We start from the raw sequence: 17,807 nt of genomic DNA on the forward strand, positions 1-17,807 counted from the left end.
TGAGATGGCCCATGGAACTGAACACAGATCCCTGTAAAATGCAATATGAATACAAGAGCTTTGAATCTCAGCAACAAAAACTCCCCCTTCTCTGTAATAGTAACGTGCTATTTACAGTGCTGGTGAGCAAGGGAAGTGGGAGAGAGAAAAGTGGATGGAAGGAGTTGAGTGAAATGGAGGGAACTGGGTGAAACGAAGAAAACAATGGGGACGAGAGATGGGGCGAGAGGCCTAGGGGTGGGCAAGGCAGATAATTCATGGGGAGAGGTCTGCATGGGGAGTGGCTTACCTCTAATAGTGATTTACAAGCAGTTGTAGTTAATACTTATAACCCTAAATTCAAAACTATAAGTCCCAGAATGCTAAGGGCCAGTTCTTAAGGCAAAAGTGGCTGAAGACAGCATGGGTCCAGTTAACTTGGTAGATGTGTTGTGCGTTGGTGTTTACAAACCTCATTGAATGAAAAAAATAATTTTACCATGCGTAATGTAACTGATGCTCAAGTAAAGCTTGAGTCAGAGTCTCGCTATATAAAAATGTAAAAAAATGAATGAAAAAATTAATGTGAATTTGTGTAATGTAACTGGTGCTCTTGCAAAGTGCTTCAATGTGCGGGTAGCGCTACATAACAATTACAAAAGAAGAAATAGTACCTCAGTCACAGCGTGGGCAAACACTAATTAACATAAATCAATCTGCCCTCTGTCCATGCGCCACTGAAAGAAATGTAAGCCACGCAGAAAATGTAGCCTTGCCTGTACTGCCGAATTTGAAAGCAGCAATTAGAATGATAATGATGCCAACCAATGGTATGTAATGGACAGGCTAAAGACCCTTTTCAGAGTTTTTTTTTTTTTAAACAGACAACAGGTCACCAAGCAACAGCACATGGGCGCTTGCCTGGGGGCTTGACCTAAAAAAGAATGTTTTACTCAAACCATACTTACTGTCCAAGAAGAAGACGTGCGCTGCTTTGTAAGCAAAGGTTGGCATTCCCTTAAAATCGTTGATCAGCGCCTGCACGGACTTGGGGTTGACCGGGAGAAGTAAAAAGGGAAAAGGATGTGGTTAGCACCAAAAAACAGCCATGAGTAAGTCAGCACATTTTTACACTACATAGGGTGCGCCAAAGTGATTTGATAACTTGTGATATACTGTGAACCGGGTAAGAGATACATCCTGGGAAAAGCAACACACATCTTGTAAATGAAAAGCAATGGTATAAGGCTGAAATAAGACCACGGCCACTAGGAAAGCAAGGTTTACAGAGAGGCTCAGGCCTAGTACAATTTTCCAACTGGAATGTTTATCCATAATAACTTTTTTCCTTTTGTGACCGATGTAAAAAATGAAATGCAAGCCAACCAATACCCAGCCTAGGATACCCCGTCCTGTAGTTCCTTGTGGAATTCTGTTGCCATAAATAGTCCCATCTGTAACAATGCAAAGAGACAGAAACTGGCCTTATCATTAACCCCTTAAGTGCTGCCGTCGGCCAACGGTCGTCACGGCCACTACCTCCCCAGTGCTGCGCACGACCGTTGGACGTCCATTCAGCACTAGTTCCAATGGACAGCGCAGCACTGGGGAGGTCTATTTACAACGCTTTAAAGGGGTTAATAGCTCTTTTGACTTTTTAGGTCGAGCTGGTGTTAGCAGCGCGAAGCGCTGCGTCCAGCGAAAGATCTTTTGTTATCCACTTGCTGGGAATGTTCGACAGGGGATGGGCACGCGCAGGCGATTTCACCATGTGTGCGCGCACGTTCACTCACGTGCCGTGCACATCTCCTGTCCCAGATTCCCAGCAAGTGGATAACACACACAGACACACATGCGCACACACCCCCCCCCCCCACTCACCAGGCACACGCGGGGCTTCCCTCACTGGGGGGGCGGGCACCGGCAATGTGCCTCGAGCCCCCTGCTCTTCTCTCCCCAGACTCATCGCGGCAGCGGTCCAGGTCCAGCAGCAGGCAGGGCTCTCCCTTAGCACGGGAGCCTCGCTGGGACACACGCTGGCTCCCTCCTCGTCACAGGAGTGTGAGGTAGGCTCCCGTACGCTTCCTGTCTGTGCTGGTGGCCCCGCCCTCAAGCAGGCAGTCCTGATCAGTCTCGCCTGGCTTCCTGTGTCCCGCAGAACACCGGGCAGTGTGAGGCAGGCTACGGAGGGCGGGGCGGAGGCAGGTGGGAGGCTGTGCCGCCGCCGCTGGGCCTGCCTCCCCCACTCGCACTCCCCTGGGGCTTCTTTATTGTACTTGTAGTGACACACGGAGGGAGATGCACAAAAGGGGTTTCTTTTCTCCTCTGAAACTTCTGTCTTGTGTTGCTTGTTTGGCAAGGAGTGTTGAGAGGGAGAGATGTAGAAAGTGGTAGTCTATCTGACCAGTCATCTGAGGACAAGCTCATCTGCACTCATCTTTTGCCTTCTTTTTGGCACCAGCCACTTCCTATCCTAAAAGGGTATATTCCACTTCTGACTTTCCCGCTCGTCTCGTATACCACAATCAACAGCTACACCTTCTGCACATCTGCTAAGCCCCTTGTGAATATGGCAAATCAAAAATGAAGAAATCCAAAATGGCGACAAAGGAATGAGGAAAAGTAAATTAGGTTGCTGAAAAGCAGCATCTCAAAACGAGCATTGACTATATAAATATGTCTTGCGGTGTCTGATAAATTAGCTTTGCCAGTGCTATTAGCTGAAAATGCGCAGCATCAGAAAAAATTCTTTTTACCAATATTATGCAGCTTTGGCAAAGAAAATAACTAAAGAAAATCAATAAGCATTGGAAAAGCCAACAGGTGGCAACGTTCAGACATATTGCTTTTGCCCACGCCTTTTGGTGATAATATAAATTTTTGAGGAAAAAAGCTAAATGTATTTTCCAAATGCTGCGCAGCACTGGTGAAAAAAACCCCAAGAAAGAGTGTTGACAACTGCTGCTGTTGATCTGGTCATTTCGCTCAAGAGTGTATGCGTCACAATGCATGGGTGTGTCAGCAAACCGACATGGGAACCATTAGATTTGCTTTTTAATGTACCGATCCAAGATGGTGGGCGCGATTTGGAACAGCAAATAATACGAATGTAAAATGCCCTAGCATATGTAACGGAAAGTTTCAATTCTATTAAGGACATGGAGGCGAGGATAATGCTCAACTTTCTTTCATTTATTTTCTCCAGCAGACTTCAACATGTTCATATCAAAACTACCTTTCCCATTAACCCATGGAAAAGGAACAACAAACAGTATTGATCAATTAACAGTCCTGGTAATGGGCATATCCCATAATCCCATTCTCCTACCATCTTGCAACAGTAAAGGTTTCACATGAAAAACTCAGTCAACTTTAATTAAATCGGAACTTGGAATAAAACATACAAAAATCTCAGACCAACATCCGATACATGTATCATTTATACCACAAGAAAAACAGTACGTCCATTAGTACTATACAAACCTTAATTGTACTATAAAACAAAGAAAAACAGTCCTTATTTGAAAACATCAAATAACCAAGGCAAATATACTCATATCGTACAATAAAAACATTTACAGTCCTATAAGACACCGCATTTGAATTGCAGAGGGGAAGATAATGTCATCAGAAACCTTGGGTGGGAATAATCCTCACCTCTGTGTCATTAATAGAATTGAAGCTTTCCGTTACAAATGCGAGGAAGTTTTATATTTCATGTCAGGACAGGAAGCGAGGATTTTGCTGTTCAAAGCTTGTCCACTACAAAGACAACTTTTCCAAAACTGTCTTAAAGTAAAATCTTTTAAACACGAGTCTGATGACCAATCGGCTGCACTCAGAACATCCTCCAATCTCGCACCCAGAGTGAATGCTTTCAAAGCCCGCATGACCCAGTGGCCAAAAGTTGGGGAAGAGACAGCTTTGAAAGGTTTCTTGAACGATATTCACAATTACCTTGGAGATTCGAAGCATGGAGTAGACGGATTGGAAATCCCCAAGAAAGTTTCAGAAAAACTGGAAACCATATTTGCAACCTCCAAAAGGGTGCGATGAGAACCACCCTCACCAGCTGCCTCCTCACCTCCACAGACATCCTCATAATCATCGCAAACAGGGGAAGCGTGCATCACTTCTCAGAGATTCCGAGTCTCTGTAATGAAGCAGCCGGGGAATATTGCCGGTATGAAGGAGGCCAAAAGTCCGGCGACACAGAGCAAGGAAGTCGCTGGCCTGGAGAGTGTCCATTTGTGTTCCTGACGTATCTATTTTTCATGATGGCAGGCTGAGGTTCTTTTCCAGGAAACCTATCTTGAAACCCAGAAAAGTTGTTTGTCTGGATGGGATCAACAAAGATTCCTTCTCGTTTATCATGAAACCCAAGCTTTCCAGCAGGTGAATCGTCATTTGTAATGGTTACTGCAATTTTACGGAACATTGATGCATGAGACGGTAGTCAAGATAAATGACCAGTCTGAAACCTTGTGCTGGAAGAAACTCCCTCACCGACTTGAGCACCATGGTAAAACACCACGGTCCAGAAAAAAAGAACGGAAGGCACAGTATTCAATTTGTACACCTACCCCTGCAATTGGAATTCGAGAAAACCTGTGATGAGGAGCAAAAATAAGTATGGTCAGATAGGCCTCCTTCAGATGCAGACACCCCATACTATGCAGCAGATGGATGCCCTCCATCTTGAAATGGCAATAAACCAACAGGATCACTGGGTGCTGACCCCCATCCCGCTGTTCCACCAGAAAAATGTTGCTGAGAAAACTTCTTGGGTGAAGAAAAGACGGAGCGACAGTGGCCTTGCGCAACATATCCGACACCCGTTGATCTAGCAAGAGAGCTAGTGTCCCAGAAAAAAATGCCCAACGTGGCCATATACTTTGTACTGGCGAAACGTAATGTGAAAAAATTGTACTGTCTGTAGGACCCACGCATCTGAGGTCAACCCTTCCCAGTTGTGAAGGAATAGAGCTAATCGACCTCCCACTTTTGGTCAGAAAGAATCGAGCAAACACTCATCTGATTGGGCGCCATGAAACTGCCCTCTTGAGGAGCCTCGTGCACCTGAGCCTCGTTGACCTCTGTTGGAGGGTAAGAACCCCCTGGCAAGGCTGGTCCTGCCATTGCGTCTTAAGGTAGCTATGCCCTCGAGATGTGGCTTGTGTGTAGAAGAGGCCGATCGAGCGCCCCCTACTGCGACTGACCCGACAAAAATATGAGGGTGCAATATCTTTTTAATGGCCTGTACCTTGTACAGGGACACAAAAGTAGCAACAAATTCCCCCAACTCCTTTATAAATGGGTCACCAAATAACCCCATCTTGGGCACTGCCCCCGCCTCTGTGGAAACCAGGTCCCCCATCTTGGGATCAAACTTAATTAGAAGAGAGCGCCTCCGCTCCGTGAACAAAGCGCAATTAGCATTGCCCAGAAAAATTACAGGACGCTGCACCCATCCAGAGAGGGTTTCGGGCTATAAGGGGATACCTGAGGACTTTGCTTGTTCTATCTTTGCTTGTAGGATCTTTGTTAAAGGCCCTATTAAATAAAGGAGTTTGCCCTGGCAGGAGCTACAGGACCGATCTATACACTTTTAGGGATCTCGACAATACTTCATCAGAAAGGTCGCGATTCTAGCATCAATATTCGGAATGCAGGTCACCTGCCCTTCCAGGGAGGGACACAGACATTCTGCCGTGAGGAAGGCATGTGCCTCTTTCTCAAGGGGTTTATGGAGGCAGTCCACCACGTATTTTGCAACTTTGGTGAAAGGAGACCATTCCGCTGACCAGGGATGGATAGGATCATCTGAATCTAACTTATAGGAATGACCATCCTGGTCATCAGGTGTTGAAACTGGTCAGGCGACGTCACCATGACCGAGAAGGCCCGCCTCGTCAGTGGAGACACCATGGGAGCCATCATCTTCCCCCTTCTTGGTATGGGGGTCTAAATTCATCTGGTACGGGGCCCAGTAGTTATTATCGAGACCGGAGGGAAGGGGTCTGGAAAGGAAGGCTTTCTTAAGCCTATCAGAAGCTGATAGGTCGACCTTGTGTCCACCTTACGCTTTTGCGGTCTTTGGAAACCCTGATCATGTGCAGTAAGGGACTACTTAGGAGGAAAAGGATCTAGTGACATAGAGAAAGGCGTGGGACAGGCGTAATCAATCCTAACGAGGCGCCTCTTCAATGGCGGGATCGCAGAGCCGCTGTTGGATTGAGGCATCCACTGCCTCACAGCACTCATCATCAAAAGGAAGGACCAACAAGGACTTCTCATCTATGAATTCAGCCTCCAAGTTCCTTAAATGCAAGTAAACTTTCAGTTATAATGTGTAACCCCAGTAAGGGACTTGTATGGCACTGGGTGGAACCAGTATACAGATGGGCATACTGAAGCACACAATGGCAACTTGCCTGGGGCCAAACTATACCCAGTATGATCTAGAAGGGCTTCAAATATCCTGCCTTAGCCCGACCCCTTGAGCAGCAGCAAATGAGGGCTAAGCGCTTCTCATGCTGAATTATGAACCGTTTAAATACTGATCCGCTTGGTAACGAGTGCCGTGAGGGTAAGCTCGTCGTGAGTGTGGAAAAATATACCCAAACTAAGTACTGACCCAGTTGGAGAAACCAAAGGGCGTTATAGACTTCCAGGCAGGCCCGGGGAACTTAGAATGACAGGCGTAGGTTCCGCGGGGACGGACGGTGTCGGAATGCTTTGATCTGAAAGCCCATCACCCACAGAGCACAAAGATGCGGTTTGCGTGTCTCCTGTTAATCCATCCTCTAGAGGGCCTTGAACCTCACCTCACTCACACGGCCCCAGGGAGAATGTAGGAATTAACGAGCCGGCCGCGAAAGAGTGCTGACACGCTTTACAGCGGTGGGTCCTGCAAATAAAAACACACTGTAAAGATGATATTTCCAATAAAAAGTACAGAGAGTAGGAAAGCGCTTATCTGCCTGCTGGAGCTGGAAAGAAAGAGGATGTGATTATGGGACATGCTCATTATGAGGACATTTGAGAGACTGTTGATAGGTCAAAATTGTTTGCAGTTCCTTTCCCGTGGGTTTATGGGAAAGGTACTTTTGATATGAACATGATGAAGTCTGCTGGTGAAAATAAATGAAAATAAGATGAACATAATCCTCCCCTTTGGTTCTGACATAAAATGAAAAACATTTAACTACAAAATAAAAAAAATTATGAAATCAATAAGACCATGATGTTAGGGTGGTGAGTGGCAACATAGGTGCGGGGGGAGGGAGGGCGGGGGGGGAAGCAGTGCATGCAGGAGACTGCAATGCTGGGGAGAAGCACATGTTAAAGAGAATAAGTAACAGAGCACAGGTGGAGAAGAACATGAGTGGGCAAGTAGTGCATGAGGGTGAGAGCAACACGGGTATCGGGTGAGAAGCACACAAGGCCGACCAATAGCAATCAACACACGTATAACAGAGCAACATAGAACAAGGGGGGGTGGACATTTTGGCGGGGGAGCAGATAATGGAGAGAACTGGCAAACAAATGCACTCTCAAGAAGTGCTTGAACAAAAATAAAAAGGTAGCCCCAATGCCAGCTGTGCCTCAAAGTTAAGCTTTAGCTTACGAGAAAGAGTCTCCTGCACCTTAGGAGGAGGTTTTGCTGGAATTTTCTCCGTGTGGGGTGGGGAAAAAACTTTCTCTTTTGCGGAGTGTTCGACCTCTCATGGAGACAACATAAAATCAGCATTTCCTGATCCTTGGAGTCTGCCGTGGTTGGTCGACTGGTTTCAAAGTGAACCGTTGTTTCGGCTCCATAGAACCAGGCAGTGCTGGGGCCAACGTAGGCTGGGTTTGGTGTGGCTGCCTCGGCGCCAAAACGGGTACACGACCGAGCCCGACAGACTGCAGGAGTATGCTGAGCATGTGTATCTGCAGCTACACATGCCACAAACAAAGTACCCTGTAAGTGAGTAGTGGAAGAATACAATTCAGCCGATGAAGGGATGGAAAAAAGGCTAGACTTCAAGGATCAGACAAACACAAGATGGAGAAGATGGGACAAGGAAAGTAGTCAAATAAGAAGCAAGCAAATGAGTGACAAAAGACAACCAATGGTAAGTAATGGGGGGGCCGTATGATTTTGATAAACCGCAATAAGTCTTTCGCCACCATGCAGCTGGAGCTGTGTGGTAGGCAATTCGTAAAAATTGGAAGAAAAGCACAATGATGTGCATAGCCTCATGATGATATGGCAGTCCAATGTGATGACATATGAGCAGGGATTAGTTACAAACACATGCTTGCGACATGATGCCCTAATTCTTTATCGTTACAGTGGATGCCAGTTGAAGTATTAAATTAACAAAATTCAACAAAAATGAATTAAAATGGGCATGAATGTACCTTTCAAAAATGGAATAGACTAGCAGCAAATAAGAGCTGTCAGCTTTTTAATTTTTTTTAATTGACATGGAGGCTGGGGAAGCAGATGAGGAGAGTCAATACTGAGATAAGCAGTTGGCAGGACAATGGAGGAGATTAAGGCAGAGGAAAGAATAAAAGAAAAAATAGATGGCAAAGGAAAGAGGAAGAAAAAGTGCCCTCCCATGAAGTGCTGAAAGAGAAAGAAAAAAGTAGTTCCCTAATGTGAGCGGAAGGAAATAATAGACCATCAAGTCAAAATAAAGCTAAGGAAGCTCTGATCAGGGGATGAACAAACAAAATAAGAGGAAGGAACGCCGTTGAATAAGAAGCAAGCAAATGACACTGAGATGAAAGCTAACCAATGGTATCAATGGGCTAGCCCATAACGCATTACAAGTTTTAATATATTCCGCAAGAGGCCTTTCACCAACAGACAACTAAAAGCATTCTTTAGGCAAGACCTAAAAAGAAGGCAACAGGGACAAGGGGAGTTTCTTAAAAGAAAGTAAAACAAAGTCATGAAGTATGAGTAACTGTGATGGGTTTGGATTGGGTACAGGAAGTGATGGCGCTCAAGCGTGTACGTTTTCAAGGTTCAATATCATGTGTCATAAGTCCACGGTGCCAACACGTCAGGGGGAACAAACCCAGGAGAGAAACAACCCCTGCAGGTGTGTGGATCAAGGCCCACACGGCACAAATGAAACAAAGTCCTGTGCACACACGTATTGGGTGTGGTGAGGTTCTGGTGTCAGAACCAAATGTTTATAACAGTGTCCATTGATAAATAACGGAGGTCAAGTTTCCATGTGGAAAATGTTTATATTTCAACTTGATCAGTACAAGAAGACAAACTATCCGACACGTGTTTCGCCACACCGTGCAACAGATGTGACTCTTCAGGGCTGTAAGTTTGTAGGAATAACACCTATCCAACACAGAGTCTTCTATACACCCAAGCGCCACACAGAGGTTTACCAGCTTGAACAGAACCTCATTGGCGTTCAGCAGCTTCCTGATTGCAGATACAGAGAGAGGCCATTTTATAAGTTGGTTAGTCACACTCAAGCTAACATTATAGTCTATGGCTGGTTGATATAAAGCAGGGTACTACCATCCCTTCGAAAGTAAACAGATGATCAGTGCAATTACTCCATTGTGAGTGTAGGGTTGATTTTAAAACATCCGGTCACTGATGAACCAACCTCTGCATTAATATATGTTATTTCGTCGAGTGGTTCAAACATTCAGTACTCTCATATCTTTGGTATAGAGGTGTTCCAGTGTAGAGACTCAGCAAGGAAGGAAACTGATTGTAAAATAAATGTATGAAATTATTTTAGAAGGTGATTTAAAGTGTTTACAAATGGTTGAATTTTAATTGGAAAGAACCATTGTATGTGTAATATGTTACGAATTTGTCCCACAGAACGTGATTTGCATAAAATTATTCACCAAAACGAGTGGACGATTGTGGACAGTATACAGCTAGCCACTATGGAATACAGAAAGTTTTGAAATCTGTACACATTAATTATTCAATGATGTGCAAAAGAAGCTGCCTTTTAAAACAAATAAAGTTGTATGCATTTGTGAATATGATTAATTGTTTTTGATGTGTGCTATATGGTTTTAACTGCATGTGTTAATTCTGATGTGTTTAGATTTAATACATAATATATTTTTTTATAATCACCCATTTGTGTGGTAAGTTTTTGCAGAATTCACACACATTGTTTTATTTAAAGTTTGGTCCTAGGGCAATTCTCATTGTTCTTTGGCAACTGTTGACCATATCCCCTTGGCTGAAGGAGTCGCTCTTTTTGTTTAGCACCCTAGTACCGTTGAACCTGCATCGCTAATGAAGGCTACTGTTTTGAGAAGTGGGCTGTTTCCTATGCCCTTTGTTAAAAATATGGGCTCCCATCTTACCCCATTCCACCTTCCTGCCATATCTGACACCCCAACGAATGTTATCTCCTTTGCATCAATTTTCCCCTCCTGTAGGCCACTGCTCCGAGGCGACGGCAAAGCTGTGCCAACCAGGATTCAATTATGTGACTTTCTGTTCACGCACAGACTCTGCACTGATCGCATTAGCTAAGTGAGGTGTCATAATGTAAAATAGAACATTTTTCACGTATTAGTGTAGCTTGCAATTATTTTGCATTTCAGGTGTGTGCATGTTTCTATAAAATACAATTACTTCACATGAAGAAAATAAGATAGAAACTAAATAATTTCTTATTTTTAGCCATGTCTTTGACTGCGCCCCCAGGGCACTCGCGATTACAGCTATACACGTTCTATCCACTTGAACCTCTGCATATAAATGAGGATCATCCTCAAAACGTGCCAACCAAAAATGGTTGTGCTGCTAGGTCGTTTTCAATTACAAGTCCTTGTAGATGCATTTGCGCACCCCTTGGGAATGTATTCACGGTGCACAGTTTGAAGGCCTCTGCTGTATATAAATGCTAAGGAGTCCAAACCTGAAACACCTTTGTACAGTAATCAGTCTGAAGTTTGTTCCCTCTATGAGCTTCACCTGCTGAGATCCTCCCCTTCTCATAATGCAGAGGGCATTGGTGAAAACCATTCCTAGATGAGGTGTGCTCCAGTTTCAAAAGGGACAGAACTGAAATGGAAGTTTAGGTTACTCAGTTGATCAGAGGTTAACAGGGCAAATGTGTACTATTTGTTTAGTCGGGTAGAGTAAGAGGGCAACAGTAGGTACAAGAGATGAATTTGAGTGGTTAGTGGCATTAAAATTATACATAGGTGTAGTATCACTGGCAGGGCAATGGTAGGCCAAGCAGCCAGTTACCTAGTTGTAACACCTCTAGTTCTAGATGACCCTGCTGTTGACCAAGGAAAGTCCCTTTTCAATGTTCATGTACGTGCGGATGAGGGAATATGGCTCCTTCACTCTATCAGTTCCATTACTGGGTCATTTACTTTGAGGAGGTCTACTAAGACACACACAGGTACTCGCCGGAGACCCACAGCTCCTCCGCTCCCAATAAACTTGCATCCTCCAGTGGAGACTAGCATATCTTTACTGCACACTAGTGGCAGATTGTGAAGCACATAATCCGTCCCTGACCTCTTTGTGTTATAATTTGTAATTGGGCTCCTGAAATGCAGTTGGGTGGCAGCGTTATCCAAACAATAGCACAATTATAAAACAGTGGTGTTGTCCTTTTTATTATGTGTGCTGCCTTCGTAGTACAGCACATGAGCTTTGTTATCTCACATCCTGCAACTGATTTTCAACTGACTCATGCCCACAATGGGCAGCCTATCTCAAATCATCAGAGTTGGACATTCTCAGCAAGGGTGGAAATGAGGAAAGACTAACGGCTGCTTCAAGATGACAGGAGTTAAAATCCATCTAAAGATACATGTATTGTCATTTAATGCAGTGAAGACAGTGCATGATCTATCTCCTTGCTCAATTTAATCACATTGGTACAATTTTATAATATACTTAAGTATATTAAAATGCATAAAATTGGTCACCTTCAAGCAATTTTAGAACATTTTCCTACCTAGAACAATCTACCTGGGCAGAAGTACACATTCATTTTGATTGCCAATTCTTTATTGATTTTAAACAGCGAGAATACATAGCCTCACCAAACGTTGCCCTACCCACAGTCCATCACAACAAAGACCTCAGGCTGGTGTCAAAATCCAGCCAATATTTAATGTCTTAGCGCGTGTCGGAGATAACCCAAAAACAGTCAAGACCAGTGGAACCCTTACCCCTACCTGCACAGCCCTCAGTATGCCACCTTAGATAAAGAGGTAGAATTCACTAATAAAATAATTTTTCAATAGTCAAGTTAAATGGTCCATCACTCCCCTCGACCATTGTAATGAGGGACCCCAATCAAACTTAACTACATCCCATAGCTCCCAACCAGCAGGTACATGCTCCATAAAACAGGGAAAAAATACATTTGACTGCTCTCCACCCTCCTACATATTTGTGCCTCCAAAGAATGTGCGTCTCCACTGCAAGAAAGGGATAGGAACAGGAAGAGAGAGAACCAGGGTCAAGCACTGTACGACACTCCATGACATATCCCGAGATTACCTTATTACACGTTCAGAACTCGTCCCCACACTGCCTCAAATTGGGTAGTGCAATTAATTTTATAATTTAGCTTTCCATATTGCGCTATTTCATCCTTTATGTCGGGATTGTGGTTGTCCTCCAGTATCATAATATAGATATTTTGGCTGCTGCTAAGGCTGCTGCTAACCATTGTTTTGCATGGGACTGGAGAGATGGCAAATCTGAAGTATCATAATGGATCAATAGCCTAGCCATTAAGTCAGTTGCCAAACCTAATTCCCCAGACAATCTGTCCAATAAACCTCGACACTCCCCGGCATTCCCATAAAATGGGTACTATATCCCAGTTTTCCAGTCCGCACCTCCAGCATCGTGAGTCAGGATTCAGTTTAGCTTGAAACAGTCAAACCGGAGACCAGTGTCATCCATGAAGAATTTTAAAATAACTTTACTTAGCCGATCAACTCTCAAGCTTTTATCTAGTCCCCACTCAGGACCTGGAATTCATTGCCTTCAAATTTTGAAGGTGTGATTCCCACCATTTACATAGTGTTAGTGATGTATCTTGGAAAAAGGCATAGTTTATTAGAAGGGAGAATAAGCCTGGGGTCGTGCCCTGAAATTCTTTCCATGTGTATATGTATTTGTGGATCGGCGACAGTGTAATTCTCAGAAGATCGTGTCCCAGATTGTCTCTCAGGACACGCATGAGTTGGGAATAGTTTCAAAATTGTGTGGCAGGGAGCTGAAATTCATGCTGAACATCTACAAATGTTTTATTGAACCCTGGGTGAGCAAGTCTCCTATAGAGGTGATTTTGTGACTTTTCACTTATTCCAACTTATTTTTGCTCCCCAGCACCATTCTAAGAGTCATGTTACGTCAGAGTGGGGCTTGTGAATGTAAAAACGCTGTAGATTTGGTTAGTTTGTGTGATCTCTGTCGGGCTTCATGTGATGATTGTAGGACTGGGTTGATCCTATGCTCAACCATCATTGGCAGTTAGTAATAGGTTACCATAAATAACAACAAAGGGAGAGAGAGAGATATAGAGTGGATTCGTTCTCCCTAACTCGATATGTTTAAACAACAAGAATCCACCTGTTTGGGTGAAGTGTTCCCTACAGTGGTGGGGAGCACATAGTGTTTTTAAAATACCCCTCACACACCAAAAAGACCCTTGGTGTCATGCTTCATCATAGGGGTCTTCGCACCCCTCTACGGGATGCGGCGTGCTACGACCTACGACTACACGGGAGCACTGATCCAATGACTATACGTGGTGCATGTGAGGGTTAAATGTGAGTATGTGGTGGAGGGGTTTAAGTGAGTGAATGGTTAAAAAGTGCCAGGCTTGTGGGGTAGGTCAGTATACATTTTAATGAGCCCCCGGGCTGGTACTATTAAAAAGGTGCAGGATGAGGTGATTATGTGATACTAAGCACATCACCTCTTGGGTGTGTCGACATGTTTCGGAGATCAACTCCTTCCTGAGGACGGGGTGCACCACACCCCACCTTACTCACGTTTTCCTAAGTAAAAAAGTGTATTTACAAAAGAGTGAAAAAATGTAGTGCTACAATGTGCCTACAATCAAGATATTTAAAGTTCTTCTGCTATTATGCAAGCAAACTTCGTTGTTCTCCTATCGATGCCTCATGAGCCTCCTAACGTTGGGTTTTTTTTCTCTTGCCAAATTGCTCGAGTCTCTGCTGAAGGAATGCCCTTGCTCCCCCTAACGCGGCATGACTTAGTGCCACATTAATTTTTATTTTATTTGCACATCTCACTATAGTGACAGAATTAGATGTGTCCATCTTTTGAAGACAATTTGTGTCCTTTCAATGTGGGGAGATATGTTCTCTTTTATCGTAGTCACCAAGTCTGTTTACAAGAACACCCGTATTTCAATCAATTTGGTTTCCATTTTAAGGGGAAGGAGCCCAGGGCCACTTGTGTCATAATGCACGTCAACGGAGTGCTTTGCATTTGGACCAATTAATACAATAACACGAGAATTTCGAAAATTGATCTATGAGGTTGATTATGGATTCTGTTGAGTATCTGGGGTGGGCAGTAAGGTGTCATCAAGCAATTTTGTTCCCCTGCTACCATCTGTATTCCCTCAATCTGATCATATTGCCTTACTTCGATTGCCAAGGGTTTATGTGCAAGCAAGAACAATAAGGTTGATAGATAACAATGTTGCTTTCTATGTACCACAAAACACGAGTCAAAGCCTCCATGACTGACTGATGAGGATGGAGAATGATACATTTCTTGTATACGTGAAAGAACGTCGCCTCCAAAGCCTATTCAGCGGAGCAAGTATCCCCACTTCCCTCGGTCAAATGCTTTCTCAGCATCTAAAGAAAGTCGAATCCTGACCACTGTGTCAGCTTTAACCTGCTACAATATGTGGGACAGAAGATGATTAGCCAAGGACCGCCCTGGGACAAATCAGACTTGTGTACGGTGGATTAGCAGAGGGATACATTTTTCTCAAATGGGTCACCAGTACCTTAGTCAGTATTTTAGCCTCCACATTTATAAGCCATATTGGCCTATACTTGCACATTCAAAGGGGTCTATCTGGTTTGGGAATTAACGCAATCTCGGCTTTGTTGACTTTCGATGGCACTCTACTCACGTCTAACCCCTGAAGAAAAACCTTACCCAGCAATGGTACGACCAGGAATTTAGTGATTTGATAAAATTCCACCTAATAGCCATCCTCCATTGGTTCTTTCCCCAATGCCATATCATCAATTGTCATCATATGTCATTTTCCATTATGGCAACATTTAGGGAATCAGATTCACTATGTTTTAGTATAGGAATTGTGTATCTGTCCAGGAAGTCTTCAACCTTCCCATCACCATCATCCTCTGAGGTATAGAACCATGTATAAAAACCCCGGAACTCCTTAAGAATATCACACGGGTCCCTCAGTTTTGCCGTGATTGTTCTGTTCACTCCCACCTGCCTGCTTCCTCTTCACTCATCATTCCTCTGGTGCATTTTAAACAACACTTTCCCTGCTTGCACTGTGTATAGATCATTCAGCTCGCATTTCACTTTAATCAGGTCTTTAAGGGTTATCATATTGGGCATTCAGGCGTATTGGTCTGTGAGGTGCCTTACAGATGCTTCAGTAAACTTGCGTTTGGATTCCCCTTTATATTTTGCTATACCATTCTCTGCATTTCTAAAATGCATTGTGTAGGAGAGTAGATCTGCTTACTATGGTTACCCCACTTTTTGCTGGTGTTTCACTGTTTTTCGACTTTAGTCTGGCTGGGGCCCTGCTATCCAGGACCCCAGCCTAGCTGCTTCCTCTCTAAATTGATTTCATTAATTTAGGTACACTCCAGATTGGTTACTGGGTTACCCTTGTGAGTCCCTAGTATATGGTGCCTTAAGTATTAAGGGCGCAGGTACCCCAGAGGCCTACCAGGGGCTGAAGCATGTATTATGCCACCCCTGGGAAGCCTTCCAAAATCGCACCACAGGTCTGCTTCTGCAGCCTGGGGAAGGTGGTGCATGCACCCCTTACTAAGATATAGGTTACCTATATCTACCTTTAAATCACTGACACATATAAACCTATAAGTCACTCCTATGGAAGGCCTTATCAATCCTGCAGGCAGAGTGCTTGGTTTTGTGTGAGAAGGTGCCCATGCATGAGCAGGACCCCTCTGCAGCTTTCGGAATCTATTCTCTGATACTGTTCTGTGATGCAGCCAGATCATATACTCTTAAGTGCATTATAACCTTGCGGTAAAAGCTAACTTTGGAATGGCTGCATGGAAACATGTGTTTGGTGTCAAACTCTTTGGAATACTACCCCCCTCGCCCCCCCCCCCACCAGTCCTGGCGGCGGGGGTAGAATTCCACCCTTTTAGAGGGAGAAGACATGTACACACTAACCTAACCGGTAATAGTTTAAAAGAGCCCCAGCATCACAAAATGGATGCTGCAGCCACAGACACAAGTTTGACCTCCTGCTGCTGGACGAAACTCCGGCAGGGGAGGCCTGGACAATAGGTTTCCTGTCACAGGGAGGTGTAACCACCTCCCAGACAGGCTTTAGTATATTGGGGCAGGGTGGGTGGTTTCATAGAATGCTTTTCAGACAGTGCTGGGGGTACTCTTGGTGTCCCTGTGCATAACCCAGTTCAAACCGGTTGCAGGGGCGCTCAGCCCCTGCTCTGGCACAAAACTGGACAAAGGGAATAGGTGTAACCACCCCTCTTCCCTGACCCTCCCATAGGTGGGTCCCCAAAGTAAGTCCAACCCCCTAACTTAGTATAAATATAGGAACCCAGTCCTTAGGACTTCAGATTACACCTGGACAAAACTCTGCAACATATATCCTGGAACTTCGACATTCTATTTCTACTAGAAGACGGAAGAATTTCCCTTGGGGGTCAAGGAGTGACTCCCCTGTTCAAACAGGCACCAATGAAGCATCTTGCCGGTCTGCATTTTGAAGGCTCCCACCGGATCTAGACGGATCTGCGACTCAGGACACGGACTTCCAGACTTCTCAGAGGCCGACACGAGATCCCAGCAAAGCTGAGACGCAGCCCCCACGAGTGAACCGGAACTCCTGGACACCATGCACATTGGCAAGTGCATCGACTTCCCGAGCTTTCCCGAAGTTTTGCATTGGGCTACTTGTAGTCCAAGCCCCAAGCACAGTTTCCGCTAAAGATTGTGGGCCTACACTCCACGAGTGTTCGGTGGGTCAGCTTCTAGCATTTCCGCTCGAGGCTCCTTCGCAATCCCTGGTCTGTCGACTGGTGGGTCCCCATGAAGGTAACTTCTGTTTCTTAGGCTTTCCTGGTTGCTCCAGACGTGCCATGACTCCCCACCGAGTGGTGAGTCCCTCAGACCTTGCTGGTCTACACCAAAGCCAATCTTTGCTTTCTGCGTGGGTTGCTGTTGCCAAGACTTGTTGGGTCCAATCCGGATACAGACACCGCTGCACTAGACATCCTCCGTGGGACAGCTCAAATCCAGCACCTGGTCGTCGATGCCTCCTGGTCCTCGTGGCTGAGGAGTCAAGCTTCACCTTCTTCATCTGAAAGCACCTGACATCGGTGGACATCCGCTCATCGCCTTTCTGGTCACTGGCAAGTGACCAAGACTCTGTCCCCTCTGCTTTCAGGTTCTTCAGATCTCCAATCCACCCATGGATCCATCCGGACACTTTCGACTTGGTCGCCAGCAGCAGATCGCCATTGAAAACAACGACAAAACCAGACATCAAAAGACACCTTTGCACCCAGCTTCCCTGGGTAAGGTAACT

The 17,807-nt window shown here is 44.9% G+C and overlaps 1 protein-coding gene across 1 annotated transcript in view; it reads right to left on the reverse strand.

The window, feature by feature from the left end:
• The window catches only part of STXBP2 (syntaxin binding protein 2), a 326,348-nt gene that overhangs the window by 206,655 nt on the left and 101,886 nt on the right, over window positions 1-17,807 (reverse strand). The window contains exon 5 of the mRNA XM_078682512.1: window positions 948-1,026. Coding sequence (XP_078538638.1) covers window positions 948-1,026 — 79 coding nt within the window. The remainder of the gene's footprint in view (window positions 1-947; window positions 1,027-17,807) is intronic.

Source organism: Lissotriton helveticus, chromosome 1_1 (assembly GCF_964261635.1).
Source record: "Lissotriton helveticus chromosome 1_1, aLisHel1.1, whole genome shotgun sequence".
NCBI classification, from domain to species: domain Eukaryota; kingdom Metazoa; phylum Chordata; class Amphibia; order Caudata; family Salamandridae; genus Lissotriton; species Lissotriton helveticus.